General features: G+C 59.6%; 1 protein-coding gene across 3 annotated transcripts in view; it reads left to right on the forward strand.

Moving 5' to 3' along the window:
- Positions 1-16351, forward strand: part of TOLLIP (toll interacting protein) — a 38651-nt gene extending 22300 nt beyond the window's left edge. For all 3 annotated transcript variants that reach the window (XM_078341801.1, XM_054251783.2, XM_078341800.1), the window contains exons 3-6: positions 360-542; positions 1600-1752; positions 2960-3050; positions 13402-16351. In XM_078341801.1, coding sequence (XP_078197927.1) covers positions 384-542; positions 1600-1752; positions 2960-3050; positions 13402-13616 — 618 coding nt within the window. In that variant the 5' untranslated portion in view covers positions 360-383 and the 3' untranslated portion in view covers positions 13617-16351. The remainder of the gene's footprint in view (positions 1-359; positions 543-1599; positions 1753-2959; positions 3051-13401) is intronic.
- Positions 16352-17191: the final 840 nt, after the last annotated feature.

The following is a 17191-nucleotide window of genomic DNA, read 5'->3' on the forward strand; positions in this document are numbered from 1 at the left end:
ATGCTTTGTGGCTCTCAGCTGTGTCCTGGGACATCCTCCTCTTTCCCCCCTCAGCCACTTCTGAGGAGGGCGTTAGAGAGCCTGCCCTTCATGGTGGCTGATGGCGGCCTCTGCTGTGTCCGAGTGTCGTAGGTATCTCTGTCCAGGACAGGCCCCGAGCTTTATCAGAACTGCACGGTCCCATCTGGGGCTCAGTCTTGTTGCTCCTGGCCTCCGGGGAAGCAGGTCTCCGCCGTGTTCAGGTGACTCTGGGTGGCTGTAGTCTGTCTGTTGGAAAGATGCCACGTGGAGGGGTTCAGGGAGGCAGATGGCCTAGACAGGGTCGGCAGCTCCTTTTCCTGACACTGGCTTTGTTTCAGGCAAAGCTGGCCAAGAATTACGGTATGACCCGCATGGACCCCTACTGCCGCCTGCGCCTGGGCTACGCGGTATACGAGACGCCCACGGCGCACAACGGTGCCAAGAGCCCCCGCTGGAACAAGGTCATCCACTGCACGGTGCCCCCAGGTGTGGACTCCTTCTATCTGGAGATCTTCGATGAGGTGAGAGGGGCGCGCCAGCTGTCATGGAGGCCGCACGTGGCTGAGCCTGGCTTCCCTGGGAACATGCCTGCTGACACTGTCACGATGCTGGCCAGCTTCGAGGCGTGGCCCCACACCTGGTGTTTTATTGGGTGCATGACAGGGTCCCACTCTCCCTAAAGAATATGGAAATGAGAGACTGTTTCCAGCTCCTCAAATGCCCTTACGTTTGGAAACATGCCTAGTGACAGGCACTGACCTTCTAGGGATAGCGTGCACGTGTGCCCTCCTTGGGGCGCACCGGGGCTGGCCGCTCATAGCAGTCCAGTGAGTCCTGCCGGGTGGGAAAGCTGTTCTTGGTGGTGGGAGTGGCTGTGGCCCTGGAGGGTCCTGGGTCCCTTCTGTGGCTGCACCTGCAGCATTTCTGAGGGAGACTGAGAAGGTCAGAGGGGATGTGGCAGGCCTGTCGCTCAGTGTGATCCTGGCACCTTGCACCTGTGGCCCTGTGAGGATGGAGCTCACGTGGGGGTGGGGAGCAGCGTGGGGCAGCCAGGCCAGCAGACAGCCAGCCCCCCACCCCCGCCGCCTGGGCCCTGCCTTTTCCTACGGGCTTTTCTCTTCCCACTCCCACCCTGTTTTCCCCTCCAGCCCTCAGAAGAGTAGAGAGCGCATGGGAGGTGCAGAGGCCGCTGTGGGAGGCAGGCCCCATGTCCTCTCCAGCCTGCGTCCAGGCTGCTCTGGGGCTTGGGAGGTAGCTGCTGGTGGAGCAAAGATGGGGCCTCAAGGGCTGGGGAGGAGCAGCCAGTGTCCCTGAACTGGACCTGGAGGAGGACAGCAGCCCAGGGCTCTTACCCTGCCCAGCCCTGGCCCTGGCCCTGGCCCATCCTGGTCAGGAGAGGGAAGGAGAGGTCCCCTGCGCCACTGATAATCATGAAGCCTGCGCTGCTGGAGGGCCTCGTTGTGGGAGCGCAGTTCCACCAGTGAGTCGGAGACCCGAGGCGGGCCCACGATGCTGCATCCACAGGGGCAGGCGGCCTCTTCCCTGATGCCCTGGGCCTGTCCCTCTTGTCTCCCCAAGAGAGCCTTCTCCATGGACGACCGCATCGCCTGGACCCACATCACCATCCCCGAGTCCCTGCGGCAGGGCAAGGTGGAGGACAAGTGGTACAGCCTGAGCGGGAGGCAGGGGGACGACAAGGAAGGCATGATCAACCTCGTCATGTCCTACGCGGTGAGCTGGGGGCTGGCATTAGGGCGAGTGCGTCGGGCAGGGCGGAGCATTTCGGGGCATGTTGGGGCACATGGGGGCCATGCTGCACAGCGGATGCCCTTGTTTTTTTCCTGCAGGCGCCAAGCCTGTAAACCAGCAGGGCTAGCATTTTGAGGACAGAGGGCAGGGGCCCTGGGGTGGTTTGGTGGCCAAGAAGGGCTGCCCTGCCCACCATGCCTGCGCATGTGTTCCATCTGGAAAAAGAGGGTTGGGGTTGTTTGGTGGTCTCCCCTGCAGGCCCGGGTCCTCGGAGGCCCCCCACAGCCCTGCCAAGCCCTGCCCTTAGAGTCCAGCTGGGCAGCCCTCCAGGGTCTGAGATACAGCCGTGGGCCCTACAGGTTTCGAGGCGCCGGCCAGGACCTGGCAGGGTGTCTCAGTGGAGATGGGTGGGGGGAGTCCGGGGCCTGCTGCCCTCGGGGTCGGAAATCGAGGCCTGGCCATGCCAGGCAGTGGGGCCAGCACACTAGCCACCCTGGCTCCCAGCTGTCTCTGTTCTCAGCACACCTGCAGCTCCTGGGGGCATCAGGAGGGTCAGTTAGAGGATCCTGGACTTGGGGCTCTGCCGCCACCTCTGTATTCTCACACGGGTTTTTAGGTTGTGGTTGTTGGGATGTGGTGCTGTGGTAAACATCAGGCGGATGTGGGCAGAGGCACAGCAGGGAGAGGCTCTTCTGGGCAGTCTGGGCTCCTCCCACCCCCTTTTTGTTAATGCCGGGATATTTTAAAGCAAGTCCAGCCATGAGTGACCCCTCGTAAATGTCTCATGATGCGTCTTTTAATAGACACTTTTATACAAACATAAAACATCATGGCTCTCCAGGGACTTATCTGCAGTTCACATTTGAACTAAACTCAGAGGTGACAGCAGCCCAGTGTGCTTCCCCCAGGCCGACCTGACGCCTGCACTGGGTGTCCCTCCTGACGCCGCACACTCTCGGTCACATCCCAGTTAGCCGGGGGTGGGGGGTGTCTGTGAGTCTCACCGTGTGATGTCACCTCCCGGATGGGAGGAGGTGGAGTGGGGGCCAGGTGTCCCTGAGGACTGTGCACCCAGGTCTCACATCTGGCCTGAGGGCTGGCACGGCGACGGTGATTCTGGAAGTCACGAGGTTCTGATGTGTGTGGTGTGTTGTGTCCTGACCCCGGAACCGTCTCCGCTGTGTTTCAGCTGTTGCCAGCTGCCATGGTGATGCCGCCCCAGCCCGTGGTCCTGATGCCAACGGTGTACCAGCAGGGCGTCGGCTACGTGCCCATCACAGGTGCGTGTGCTCCCTCTTCCCTAGGTGCCTCTCCCCTGAGAAATTCTGGGGGCAGAGGGCGGGCGCAGGAGGAGGGAAGGGGGTTGAGAACTCTAGAATCCTGCAGACATGCTGACTGTCCGCAGACCCTTCAGCCAAGGAGCCAGGCGCTGGATATCTAGAAAATAGAATCTGTCTTTTCATGCAGGTCCTTCAGGCCAGGGAGCCAGGGGTTAACGTCTGAATTTTGTAAATGTTTATAGAAAATAGAATTGGTCTTTTCCTGTTGGCACAAATGCGTTGAAATTGTCAGAGCTGCGGAAAGGTGACTTTGCAGCCCCGTAGTGCCAGCGCTCTGCAGGAGAAACTCACGCTCCTGTCGGGTGACATGTGCCACGCACTGCGCCGTTGCATGCTTCGTCGCTGTTAGGAGTGAGCAGCCGCAGCAGCACCAAGCTGGGATGTCGCTTTTCATGCTGTTGCGTTTTCAGTCCTGCTGTGGCTGTCGCAGCAGCTGGTGCAAGGCCGGCCCCCACTATGGACGGGCCCAGTTCTCCTCAGTAGGCGGGGAGGCCACATCCCCTGAGAGGAGGTACTTGGTGGGGAGCCTGTGGTCATCCTGGTTCTCCTGCTTCGGTGGCCTCTGTCTTGGTCCAGGGAGCTGGTGTCCAAGCAGAGCACTAGTCCCTCTGCAGTGAGGCATGGAGTCCAGAGGCCAAGGCCATGGAAGTGCCAGGTTTCAGGCAGGGCGTTGGGGATGTGTGGTGGTGTGGGGGAGGGGCAGGGCGTTGGGCATGCGTGGTGGTGTGGGGGAGGGTCTTGGGGCCTGCGTGGGGCCCCAGCTCCCTGTGCTGAGGGGCTGCTTTGGGGTCAGGGCGGGATGAGGGGCTTGCAGGCCAGAGTGCCGGGAAGCCGGCGCTGATGTCCAGCCCTGCTGGAGCGGAGACGCCTGGTCCACACCCCAGTCCCGCAGGCATCCCGCACAGATGCAGAAAGGCCACCCTGGGAGTTGGGACCTGGCCTTAGACCCACCCCAACGTGGCGGGAAATGCAGCCGGACTGTGGGAAGGAGGGCACGGCACTGGGAGACTCAGGCTGTCGAGCATTAGGGATGTTCTCGGTCGTTGGGTACCAGCCCCAGCCCTGTACATGGTGCTTAGTTCCGGTGGTGACCGGGGGGTGAGAAGAAATACACAAAGGCGAGAGTCGAGTTTCACAGCCTGGGTCCAGGGGACCAGCGCAGTGGTGGGTGGCTTTGGCTGTGAGCTCCAGGCTCCACACACTTTTATTAGGTGCATTGTTTCATTAATCTTGCAGGCTGAGCTGAGGGGAGGTGAGGGGTAAACCAAAAGCTAATGTGGGGTAAGACAGCCGGGGGACCGTGCAGCATCCAACAGCACATGTGCTGCTTCTAAGAAACACTAACTTAGGATGCGGAGTTTTGCCACCCATGGTTATCAAGGTGCATCTGCATCGGAGCACAGGAGATGAGGCGCCGCCAGGCCTGACCACACGCAGTGCATCAAGGGGCTTCATCTCCCGAGCATGGCCAGCCCAGAGCTATCAGAGTCACTCCATACTCCGAGAACCTAGGTGGAGCCTGTGGCACTCCGGTTATCTCTGCCCTGCAGGGCCTTCCTGCCTTGCAAGCTCCTATCTGCAGTGACCCTCCCAAGTCTTGTGTATGGAGGTGGCATTCCTTCCCAGAGTTCTTGGACAGGCCCTCTTTACGAGACCCTCACGCAGACCCTGTGTTGGGAAGAAATCGTGGGAGCAAAGCGGCATTCCTGCCTCGCACCCACACCGCGGCGTTCCCCGGTTTTAGAGCTCTCACGTGGCCTCTACTGTCGGCCTCCTGTTACTGCTTAGTTTTTCTTCGTACAGGCCTGAAACAGTTTTTATTGTGCTGCACCATAGTTTGGAGTTTTCTTAACTCAGTATTTGATCCGTGGCACGAATCTCAGTGTATAAAAAGCAAAGCAAGCTTGTAATCATTTACCTAGAATAACGTGGGTCTGCCCCTGCCATCTTGGCCCACACTGTGATGAAACTGCTGGTGAGAACCACATGGCCTCGTCCTCCTTGCTCACATCTGCAGACCCTGCTTCCAAGTAAAGCTGCCTGCAGGTGCCAGGGCTGCCTTTCTCGAGAGGAAGAGCAGAGCCCGTGTCTGAGCGGGGTCTCCGTGGGTGGTGTCCGGCATCTTAGAAAGCCACCAGCCCAGCAGAGGCAGCACCTGCGCCCGGTCACTGAGGAAGGAATGCTTCCTAGGAAGTGAGTGCAGGTGACCCAGAAACACAGGCGTTCAGAGTTAGAGGAGGGCAGGCGTCTGGATAAGCAGAAGAGCAGGGACCTCAGCAGAGAGACGGGAGCGCCCAGGAGCCCCACAGCTGCTCCTGAGACCACAGCATGGCCCTGATGTGCCACATGTGGTCTCCCCTGAGACCACAGGGGAGCTCCGCTGCCCAGGGGCCCTGATGTGCCCTGGGTGCTCCCTGGAGTGGCTCCTGGGGGGCTCAGGTTTGTAACTGGGACAGCGCAGGGCCACCATCATGGGGTCGGAGTGTCTCCTGTGGCCTGCAGTTCCTGGGGCTGATGAGCTGCTATCTCTGATTGGCCTGAGTTGGAGGCAGATGGGTGACCTGAAAGAGACCCAGGCCCTCCGGCTTCCTGAGGCTGGAGGTCCCTGCCCACATGGGCAGGGCTGTTCACTGGCCGAGGCTATGGGAGGATCCTTCTTGTCTCCTCCAACTTCTGGTCCAGGTACTCCGTGGCTGCCTCCTCCCCCTGAGTCTCCTCTTCCCATGAGGACCCCAGTCCGTGGATCGAGGCTCACCCACCCCAGCGTGCCCTCGTCCTCACCCGCTCACATCTGTAGACTCTGGCTGAGACCGCCCGCACAGGCTGCGAGTGGGACTTACTTGGCCTTTTGCGAGGTGCAGTTCCATGGACTGTGGATGCAGCGCTGGGCATACCTGGCTAAGAGAGCACTCAGTTAACAGTGACATTGATGGGCTTACCTCTTTCTGATTCCCAGCCCCCATTCTCTTTGTAAATGCCCTTAAAGTTTGTCCTGAAACGTTTACTTTGGGAAAGGCTAGATTTCTGTATAAACAGACTTTGCAATTTTTTTTTCATGTACATTGTACATTTTGAAACAGCCCCACACTTCATAGGAGAGTTACCAAGGAGATGCAAGAATGTCTGCCAGAGCCCATAGGGACCCGTCCACCTGACACCCCCAGCCCTGCGCCTGGGCGTGTGTTTCCCATAAGCAGGGTTGTCCCATCACAGGATGGCCATCCAGGTGGGAGCTGACGTGGACTTGTTGGTACTGTCCCCTGCTTGGACCCTGTCTGAGTGTCTCAGGGGTCGCAGCGGCCAGTCCAGGGTCACTGGCCCTCCGTGACCTCACCACTTCGGCCTGGAGGAGTCCTCATCTCGCTCCTAGGGTGTGCCCTAGCCAGGGACCTGGTGGGGCTGCCGACGTGGCCTTGCAGGGCAGGGCTGAGTCTTCCCGGACACCACCCAGCACAGGGCTAGTGGTGTGACTTGCTCACCCCTCACGGCGGGATCTGCCTGGCTGCTCCCCTGGAACTAATGAGTGTCCCATGTGGGAGGCACCTCAGGACTCCTCGAAGATCCTGTCCACTTTGCTCAGTGAAAAACCAGAGTCCCCCACAACGCAACTGAGAAACCAGGTGCGCTGAGATCAGGGTGTGACCGCAGCAGTCAGGAAGGGAGGCTGGACACAGAGGCACAGCTGATGATTAAAGCGTGTATCCCAGGCCTCCAGCAGCGCGGACTGACCTCTTCCTATTTTATTCCTCAGGTTAGAATCCCCTATGAACATGGTTTGGTTTTGTTTTTCACTCAAATCCCAGATTTGGCCAGAGGGACTCCCCCCCCCGCCCGCCCGCCAGGTGGGCCATTTGTCCTTTGGCCTAGTCCTGTCCTCTGGGCCCTCCCTGCTTTCTGGCCCTGCGGCAATCCCCGCGCTCTGTGCACTTCCCGCCTCGGCCCGGCGTTAGCTGTTTCTCCAAGGAGCCCTGCTTCCCGCTAGGCGAGCATTGCTTTTAGAAGGCCTTGAAGAACTTTTTACTTATCCTAACAGTACTGTTTAGCGTGTGAATCAGGCACCCTTCTTCACTGGAAGCCGAGGCCTTCATTTTCCTGAGTACCCTAATTTCTGAATCTCTGTGATCACAGCCCATCCTCCCGGAAGCCATTGCCAGCTGAAGGGCGAGGTCTGCAGAGACCTTGGAGAGGCTGGCAGCTGCTGTGGTCAGCACGTCTCAGGTTGACTGGGGAAGCATGGTGGATTTACACCAGGGTTTTCTTCTCAGATGCATCTCGGCCAGGGCATTTGTGTGGCCCACAGCTTCAACTGTCTGTGACTCACGTCACACAGAAACCTGCGCTGTGCGCTCTGCCCTGCTGTGCCGTGCTGGCGGCCTCAGGCCTGCGTGCGCAGAACGGCCTGGACGAGCCCTCTGGTGAAGCGGGGCTGCGGAGTGGGCCAGGTAAAGAGAGCCGGGCCTCTCAGGGCCCTTCCTGCATCTGCCAGCCCCTTCAGCCACTCCTTCATTCAGCTGCCACCTGCTGAGCACTGCCTGGAGACCCTCACGTGGGGCGCAGGCCTTGGGGGCTTCCTGTGCCCTTGGGGTGTGCTCAGGCCCCGAGTTCCTCCGGTGGTGCCTGAGCCCGGCCACCGCCTTTACAGAGAGTGCAGGCGAGAGACTGAGGGCCCAACAGCAGCCGAGCCCTGTCGAGGAAGCCCAGAGCCCCGCAAAGCAGCTGAGACGCTGGGTGCGCCGAGACGAGGGCGTCTCCTTCACAAAAATGAAGTGTGACCGCAGCGGTGAGGAAGGGAGGCTGGACACAAGCACAGCTTGATTATTGAAGTGTTTACGCCATGATCACGGCCTGAAGACCACCGTTTCAGTTTCCATTTTTTTTAAACAAAGGATTGATTACCAAATTAGTTAGATATTTTACAGATTGCAGATAATTAGTGGCAGGCATCATGTGGTTATAGTGAGTTTCTTAGCCTCAATTTTAAAGAAACATCTAGGCGTGAAGTGTCTGGAAACTTCGTGGCCTCATAAAGCGCGTTCTCCTCTGTGGAGCTGCAGAATAGCCAGAGATAGGTTGGGGCACTTGCTCTGGCCACAGCCACTGCCAGGGGTCTGCCCTGAGGGTCCCCATGAGGCAGAGGTGCTGAGGCGGTGCCACGGACTTCCTCTGTGCCCTCCTCAATTTCCCTCCTGCGTTGCTTCCCACCTCCTCCTGCTTGGTGGTGGGAAGAGAGTCAACGTGGGGTGTCCAGCGCCTCCCCAGCCCGGCCTTGGACAGGTGGCGCAGGGCTGCATGGGCTCCTTCCTGTGCTCACTGGGGCTGCAGCTGCTAGCCAACACTGTCCCATCTGTTCCTTGCGCGTCTCTGTTTCACACAGGGCTGGAGTGCTTTGCTCTGGGTGGGGGGGCGGAGCTGTGGCCCTCATGCCCTCACCAGCGCAGTCCCTCCCCTCACCACAGCCCCAGTCTGTGTGAGCACAACCCCCACGGGTTTCTGTGGAGCCGACCAGACTGCAGTGCGGATGCCTGTCCACAAAGCACAAAAGCCAAACACGCAGGTGGATGATGACAGAGGGGTCCACAGAGCGCACGCACAGTGGCACTGGGCACGGAACAGCCAGCGTCCACCAAACACGCAGGTGGATGATAACAGAGGGGTCCACAGAGCGCATGCACAGTGGCACTGGGCACGGAACAGCCAGCGTCCACCAAACACGCAGGTGGATGATGACAGAGGGGTCCACAGAGCGCATGCACAGTGGCACTGGGCACGGAACAGCCAGCGTCCACCAAACACGCAGGTGGATGATGACAGGGGTCCACAGGGCGCATGCACAGTGGCACTGGGCACGGAACAGCCAGCGTCCACCAAACACGCAGGTGGATGATGACAGGGGTCCACAGGGCGCATGCACAGTGGCACTGGGCACGGAACAGCCAGCGTCCACCAAACACGCAGGTGGATGATGACAGGGGTCCACAGAGCGCATGCACAGTGGCACTGGGCACGGAACAGCCAGCGTCCACCAAACACGCAGGTGGATGATGACAGGGGTCCACAGGGCGCATGCACAGTGGCACTGGGCACGGAACAGCCAGCGTCCACCAAACACGCAGGTGGATGATGACAGGGGTCCACAGGGCGCATGCACAGTGGCACTGGGCACGGAACAGCCAGCGTCCACCAAACACGCAGGTGGATGATGACAGGGGTCCACAGGGCGCATGCACAGTGGCACTGGGCACGGAACAGCCAGCGTCCACCAAACACGCAGGTGGATGATGACAGAGGGGTCCACAGAGCGCATGCACAGTGGCACTGGGCACGGAACAGCCAGCGTCCACCAAACACGCAGGTGGATGATGACAGAGGGGTCCACAGAGCGCATGCACAGTGGCACTGGGCACGGAACAGCCAGCGTCCACCAAACACGCAGGTGGATGATGACAGAGGGGTCCACAGAGCGCATGCACAGTGGCACTGGGCACGGAACAGCCAGCGTCCACCAAACACGCAGGTGGATGATGACAGGGGTCCACAGGGCGCATGCACAGTGGCACTGGGCACGGAACAGCCAGCGTCCACCAAACACGCAGGTGGATGATGACAGGGGTCCACAGAGCGCATGCACAGTGGCACTGGGCACGGAACAGCCAGCGTCCACCAAACACGCAGGTGGATGATGACAGAGGGGTCCACAGGGCGCATGCACAGTGGCACTGGGCACGGAACAGCCAGCGTCCACCAAACACGCAGGTGGATGATGACAGAGGGGTCCACAGAGCGCACGCACAGTGGCACTGGGCACGGAACAGCCAGCGTCCACAGCACCTGTGAGTTAGAGGGACCAGCCAAGGGCCCACCTGCACGGCCCAAGCACGCTTCCCCTCACACACGGCATTCCAGTGAACGAGAAGTCTGCAGCCAAGCAGCATATGCTGTTTAAAATACGAAATGGTTCCATTCAAAATGAGAAGTGGACACTTAACAGTTTCGCAAACTGTCACTTGGAATTTTCTGCAGTTGTGTTTGTTAACCCGCTAACTTGAATGCTTTGAAACAAAGAATCACCTAAGTTTTCTTTGTGATGCGCTCTCCAGAGTGAGAAGCACCAGCCAGCCTTCTGTTTCCAGAACAGTCTCTGAGCTGGTTGGTCATCCCCACCTGCTCTTCGGACTTTGTTCCACTATGGTGCCAAGCCTCTGGGGCCTGGGGCCACAGGCCTTCAGCCTGACTGGGCAGTGCTCCCCTGCCCACCACTGCTGGGCCCCACCAGACTGCTTGGTCTCAGTTCCGGCCTCCCGGCCCAGCGCCTCCTGAACGGGAAGGAAAGGGTCTCAGTTCCGGCCTGAACGGGAAAGAAAGGGTCTCAATTCCGGCCTTCCGGCCCAGCGCCTCCTGAACCGGAAGGAAAGGGTCTCAGTTCCGGCCTTCTGGCCCAGCGCCTCCTGAACGGGAAGGAAAGGGTCTCAGTTCCGGCCTTCCGGCCCAGCGCTTCCTGAACCGGAAGGAAAGGGTCTCAGTTCCGGCCTTCCGGCCCAGCGCCTCCTGAACAGGAAGGAAAGGGTCTCAGTTCCGGCCTGAACGGGAAAGAAAGGGTCTCAGTTCCGGCCTTCCGGCCCAGCGCTTCCTGAACTGGAAGGAAAGGGTCTCAGTTCCGGCCTTCCGGCCCAGCGCTTCCTGAACGGGAAGGAAAGCAGCAGGTTTTGGTTTTCGGGATAGCATTGTGTTTGTGAGTAGAGAATTTGACTTTGCTGAGACCTGACTGCAGAATCCCACAGTGTGAAGACTGTGAGGTAGGGCCTGTCCCATCTGCTGCACATCTGTCATGTAGACGCAGGTATGGTGGGGGTGGGGAGCACAGCAGATGGCAGGGACTCAGGAAGCCGCCGTCCTCCTCCCAGGGCCGCTACAGATGGGGTCTAGGCTGCCCCTGGCTCCCGTCTGCCCACGTCTGGGGGACTTGGGGCTCTGCCAGGCTCCAGAGCTTCTGGTCTGTCCTTCCCCTGAAGTCTCCAGGCGGCCCCGAGCTGAGTGTGAACACAGCACACTCAGTGTTCCCAGAGGGCTTGGTGGACATGTCCACACTCGGCACCCGCATGGGTCACACTAAGGCCAGGCACGCAGCCTATGCCCTGCAGGAGGGAGGGGGTGGGCCTCGTACTACCCCTCAACCCACACCGTGGAGGTGCCCACCTTTGCCCCCAGGGGTGCCTGGTCCCAAGTGTGCTGGGGCCATGCTCGCTTGAGGGCCGGTGGGTGCCACAGCCCCTTGTCTCGGGGCATCCGGGCTGTGATGCTGTCGCCATCGTCGATTTTGCAGCCGTACTGCCTCCCCCCACCCCTTCCCATCAGGCCGGTAAAGGCTAGAGAGAGTGGCTGGGCCAGAGTGCGCTGCCTCCACTCCACGCTGCCACGCTGGGGGAGCTCTGTGGCAGGCACGGGATGGCCGAGCTCCAGTCCACCTGCCGGCCAGGGTGCCCAGGAAGCCATGGGGGTCTCTCCAGGACAGGCAGCGCCTGAGTCTTTGTCTAGTTTGAGGAAGAAGAAAGGGGTGAGGGTGGCCGCCTCCCCACCTGGCCATTGTTTGGTTCATTTTTCTCCTCATTACTGAAAGGCTGGTCAGCGTGCGGATGATGCTTTCCCGGTGAGGTGAGGTGAGGTGTCCAGTGGCCAGAATGAGGCAGGCGTGGGTGTGGGGGAACGGTGGGCCTTGCTGGAAGGAGCCGGGAAGCGGAGGAGGCAGGCGTGGGTGTGGGGGAACCGTGGGCCTGGGAGAAAGGAGCCGGGAAGCGGAGGAGGCAGGCGTGGGTGTGGGGGAACCGTGGGCCTGGGAGAAAGGAGCCGGGAAGCGGAGGAGGCAGGCGTGGGTGTGGGGGAACCGTGGGCCTGGGAGAAAGGAGCCAGGAAGCGGAGGAGGCAGGCGTGGGTGTGGGGGAACCGTGGGCCTGGGAGAAAGGAGCTGGGAAGCGGAGGCCTTCCTTGCTGAGGATCCCTGGCCATAGCAGGAGGTGCTGGAGGCTCGGGGAGCCCCATCCGCGAGCTCCGTCCACTCTGTTTCCACCCCTGCAAGTCCTTGTTGCCGGTGTTGGTTCAGGCCAGAGTTAAAGTGGCTTCTGCTGCCTTTAGGGTCCTCCCAGTGTAGAAAAGAACAAAAGTTCTCTCCTAAGATTGTGGCTCTAGTGCCCTAGTGGGTCTGGCTGGGAGAGTGTGCTTTGAAGGTGAAGGAATGGGCGAGTGGTGAACCCGTGCAGTGCTCCAGCTGCTGCTGCAGGAGGGACCGCGCACACCCCACCCGTGCTCAGGGCTGCCTGTGGGTGCCGGCAGGCGAGTCTCAGGTCCGGCCAGCCATGCCTTGAGGGACCTGTGCGCTGCAGTGGCTGAAGCGCTGTGCAGGCTGCTCCTTGATAGGTCGTCTCAGTGTGTCTCTCGCATCTGACACGGAGCCGGGGGCCTGCGCAGCTGTGGGGTGGTGATACAGTGGCCCCGGTGTGCCAAGGGCCCCCTGGGCACCGCACCTGCTGCCCGGCTTGAGTGTTAGTGAGCGTCCTCTTGGCTGGGCGTTCGCACGCGTGTTGGAGTCACCCTCAGGGTCAGCCTGCAGCGCTCCTGAGGTCTTCAGAGCCTGTGGTGATTGTTTCCTTCCGAGCACACAGTTCTAGGGACATCCCTGTCAAGTGCAAAGCATCTTCTAGAATGTCTGATAAATGAAGCGGCCCCAGACCTTGCAGTGTCTGGGTAAACAAGTGTGACATTTGTTGTGTCCCATCCCCAGATGAAGAGGACCTCTGTGCCCTCTGGTCAGTGAAGACAAGCAGTCACAGGGCAAATTCTTGCGTCTTAAGGGATCAAAACACTACCCTACTGTCCCCCCACCCCAGCCTGCTAATTATAAAATAGGCTCGGGGGAGATTTGAAAGATCAAACTTTCATATTTATATGCAAGGGGGATGAGTTCATAAAGGAGGTGTCACAGAGACCCCAAGCCCCTTTCCATGGCTATACCTGGGGTCGACGTTGGAGGCTGTGGGTGTCGGTGGGGCGGCGTTGGAGGCTGTGGGTGTTGGTAGTGTTTGTGTTGGAGGCTGTGGGTGTCGGTGGGTCGGCATTGGAGGCTGTGGGTGTCAGTGGTGTTTGTGTCGGAGGCTGTGGGTTTCGAGGGTGTCTTGCAGGACTGGTGTTTGCTGAGACCTGAGGGGGTGGGATGTGTTTGTTGTTTCTTCCTTCAGCAGGAGCTAGCGTGGCACTTCTGTAACCTTCCGATGTTTTTACCAAACTTGATGATTGCTTCCAGGGATGCCTGCTGTCTGCAGCCCTGGCATGGTGCCCGTGGCCCTGCCCCCAGCTGCTGTGAACACCCAGCCCCGCTGTAGCGAGGAGGACCTGAAAGCCATCCAGGACGTGTTCCCCAACATGGAGCAGGAGGTGATCCGCTCTGTGCTGGAAGCCCAGCGCGGGAACAAGGACGCCGCCATCAACTCTCTGCTGCAGATGGGGGAGGAGCCGTAGAGCCCCTGCCTTGCTGCCTGTGGCCCAGCTCTGTTGCCGGCCCGGCTTCCCCCAAGGAATGCTGTCCCATCAAGATTTCCGTGAAAGAGCACCTGTGTCGCCCCTCCACAGCCACGTCTGTGCCACCCGTCCACACCTGTTCTGGGGATGCATGTGGATTGTCGGTTCCCAGCGGCCCAGAACTGGGCGGGGCTCCCCTATCGTCTTGTGTTGGGGGGTCTCGGCGCGCTCCTGTCCCTGGGACATGCGTCTCCCCTTCTCTGCTGATCTGGAAAATGGTCTTGCTGTCAAGAGCAGCTGCTTCTGCCAGGGTGTTGGGTGCTGGAGGTTGTCGAGCGCCTGCCTGTCTGATTGGATTCATGGCATTTTGTTACGTGACAGTGGAATACAGCTGATCATTTGAGGCATACACAATCCCTCACACTGATTCGTGGGTTTTTTTTTTTAGAACTTCCCAGTCAAAAACTCAAGCCCTTGCCCTAACGTGCTTTGCTGTGAGCCTGGCCCCTGCCCAGGGCTTGGGTCTGGTGAGCGGAGCTGCTTCTTCCTGTGGATGGCCTCTGGCCTCGCTCACCTGGCCACTGTCCAGCCAGCTTGTGACAGACTGCAGCCTGGCGTGAGGAAGGGAGCCTGGCACAGTCACCTGGGCTCTGCCTGATTGCCAGCCAGCAGGCATCTGAAGCAAGGCCCTTCGCCCGCCAGAGGCTGCTGTCCGTCTCCTGCCACGCTCATGCCGGCTACCGAGGTGCCTCCCAGGACGCTTCTCAACAGGCCTTGCAAGGTCGGGGTGGGAGGTGATAGAGGCAGCACTGTGCGTGTTTCTGAGAGGGTGTCGTGGCACTGCCAGCCAACTGCTGACGATGGCCTGGGTTCAGTGTGGTGAGGGAGGCTTGGCGAATGTGGCATGGAAGGCTTTCTGAGGCAGGAGGGGTACCTCTGCCTGCCTGGGCTCTGTGCAGCATCTTGGCTCACAGGACAGATTAGAGAATGAAAATCAGAAATTCCAAAGCTTCTCAAAAGTGATGCACTTTAACCCGCATGCCGTCGAGGCTCCTGTGTCCACAGCTGCGTGCCCGAGGTGTTGGAGGTTCGTGTCTGCCCCCAGCCTCGGATGTGAGGCCTCTGGTGGGACACAGAGAATGCCCACAGCAGGTTTTCTGTGGAAGATGCAGGCGGGGAAGTGAGTGCTTTCATTTCAGTCTTTTCCTCCTTCTAAAAATGAGGTTAAGTTTTAGTGTCAGCTAGAAAATAACTGCTTTCTACCCCCTGTTGGTGGCTTGGGTTAAATATATTGTTCATAATATTTATTTTTGTAAACCTGTACAAGTGTGTGGTGGCTGTGGGGAGGGCTGGTGGCAGCAGAGGCCGACCACTCAGACGGAGGCCCTGGGATTCTGTCTCAGACAGCCTGGTCCTGTGCCTGTGCAGATTTCTTCTCCATTGGGAATGACGGTGTCAGGCAGGACTGGAATGTTCTAGATGCCATGTTCTGTGATATTAGCGACTCTAACCCGGGACGGGCTGCAGGCCACGCTGGGAGGCCTCGCTGTGCTGGGGCTTCAGCCACCCGGCACCCAGGTGTGGCCACAAGCATGGGTTTCTGCCTCCGCATTGCTGGGGTGCAGTGAGACTGCCACACGCGTGCACGTGTGGTTCTGTGTGTGTCTGCTGTAGAGGGCGTGGTCCCTGCAGCAGCCCGTGTGGGGGCCCAGGGGGCCGGCCTCACTGGAGGGAGCACCAGCTTCACCCGTGACGCCACGCCGGCCACCATCGCTTAGTTTTCTTTTTCATGAACACTTTATTTTTTTAATAGATAAGTCACATTTTATAAGGCCTTTAATTAAATAAGATTCTTTTTTCTTTCACTTCATGCTTCATTTCCTGTCTGAAGGCTTGCTGCACGAAGCTGCTTGTTGATGCCTCTGAGGGGTCCCCAGAATTAGCCGTTTCACATCCCCCCCTCCCCTCCTGTGTCAAGTGTGGATGAGGTCGTAGCACTCAGGACAGGCTTGTTCACTGGCTCAGAGGGGAGGCCGCAGCGGGTTTGGGAGCTGGGCTGAGGCCCCTGGTGTCTGAGGGCTGCTCCTGCTCCTGGGTTGAAGATGCAGGCCGTTGGCCAGCTCTGGCAGCAGTCACTGAGGACGGCCTGACCATTTCTGAGCCTGGGGTGGGGGCCCCCGTGGCATGGCGCAGCTGTGTTTTCCTCTGCTGGGCAGATGCCGGTGGGTGGTGTCAGAGCCCAGGTGTTCTGGGCCTGTGTAGCCTGGGGCCTCAGGCTTCCCGAGGCCGGGCCTGCGTGTGTGGCCAGGGCACCTGGAGTCACTGGACGCTCCCGCCTATCCTCCCCTCTACAGATGCTGCCCAGACGCTCCTGCCTCCCCTCCCCACCAACCTGCAGATGCTGCTGGGACACTCCCACCCTCTCCTCCCCTCCCCCCTGCAGATGCTGCCTGGAGGCTCCCGCCTCCCTCCCCCCTGCAGATGCTGCCCTGACGCTTCCGCCCTCCCTCCCCCCTGCAGATGCTGCCCTGAAGCTCCCACCTTCCCCCACTCTGCAGATGCTGTTCTGCAGAGTGCCCGAGGGAGGGGTCTCAGAACGTGAACTTTTGATTATTTTACTGGGGTTCATTGTCCAGATTTTTCTTTGATTGTAAAATATATTTTTACTTTTTAGTCTTCTAATTTAATAAATGATCCGTATAAAAATAGAGAAATAAAGTCCTTAAGGGAAGGTTTACCATGTTCCCGAGTATTTTTTAACTTAATTCACAGTACGCAGGAGTGAGGAATCGGAATCGGGCGCTCACACATTAACAGGCTCCGGACAGTGACTGTGCACCTTCAAATCAGGACTGAGTGAGAGGAGGGAAGGCCCAGGGCCCTCCCTGGACACTGCGGTGAGCGTGGGTCTGTTGCTCGGGCCCAGGCACCCTCTCCCTGCTGCGTGGGTCTGTTTGTGCCCTCTCATTTCCATCTGGGACTGCGTGTGGAACACGACCCTGTTCTAAGAGAGCCCACTGGGAACCGTGGCACCCCGACTCAGGAGTCTGAGCCCCAGTGATGACTGGCTCATGCGTAGGGAGCAAACATCCTTAACTCTGAAGGGCACCCCAGAGCTCCGGGCTGCCCCCACACCCAGGCACACATGCATTGCTGCGGCGTCCACAGACACAGGGGTGTCTGCTCCCTCTCTGCTTCCCGACCCCTGAGCCGTGCCTGTCAAGCCCCTGCCTCCACCTGAACGTGGCCTTTCACGGAAACGGTGGGGTGTCTGCTCCCACTCTGCCACCTGACCCCTGAGCCATCCCTGGCAGGGCCCCTGCCTCTGCCCAAAAGTGGCCTTCCATGGAAACAGTAGGGTGTCTGCTCCCTCTTTGCTGCCCAACCCCTGCGCCAGCCATGTCTGCCAGGCCCCTGCCTCCACCTGAACGTGGCCTTTCATGGACATAGTGGGTTGTCTGCTCCCTGTCTGCCGCCTGACTCCTGTGCCAGCCATGCCTGCCAGGGCATCCCATGGAACACCAGGGTCACTGGGGAACCACAGTGCTTCAGTGCAGAGCCGCAGAGAGCGGGGA

This window comes from Callithrix jacchus, chromosome 10 (assembly GCF_049354715.1).
Source record: "Callithrix jacchus isolate 240 chromosome 10, calJac240_pri, whole genome shotgun sequence".
NCBI classification, from domain to species: domain Eukaryota; kingdom Metazoa; phylum Chordata; class Mammalia; order Primates; family Cebidae; genus Callithrix; species Callithrix jacchus.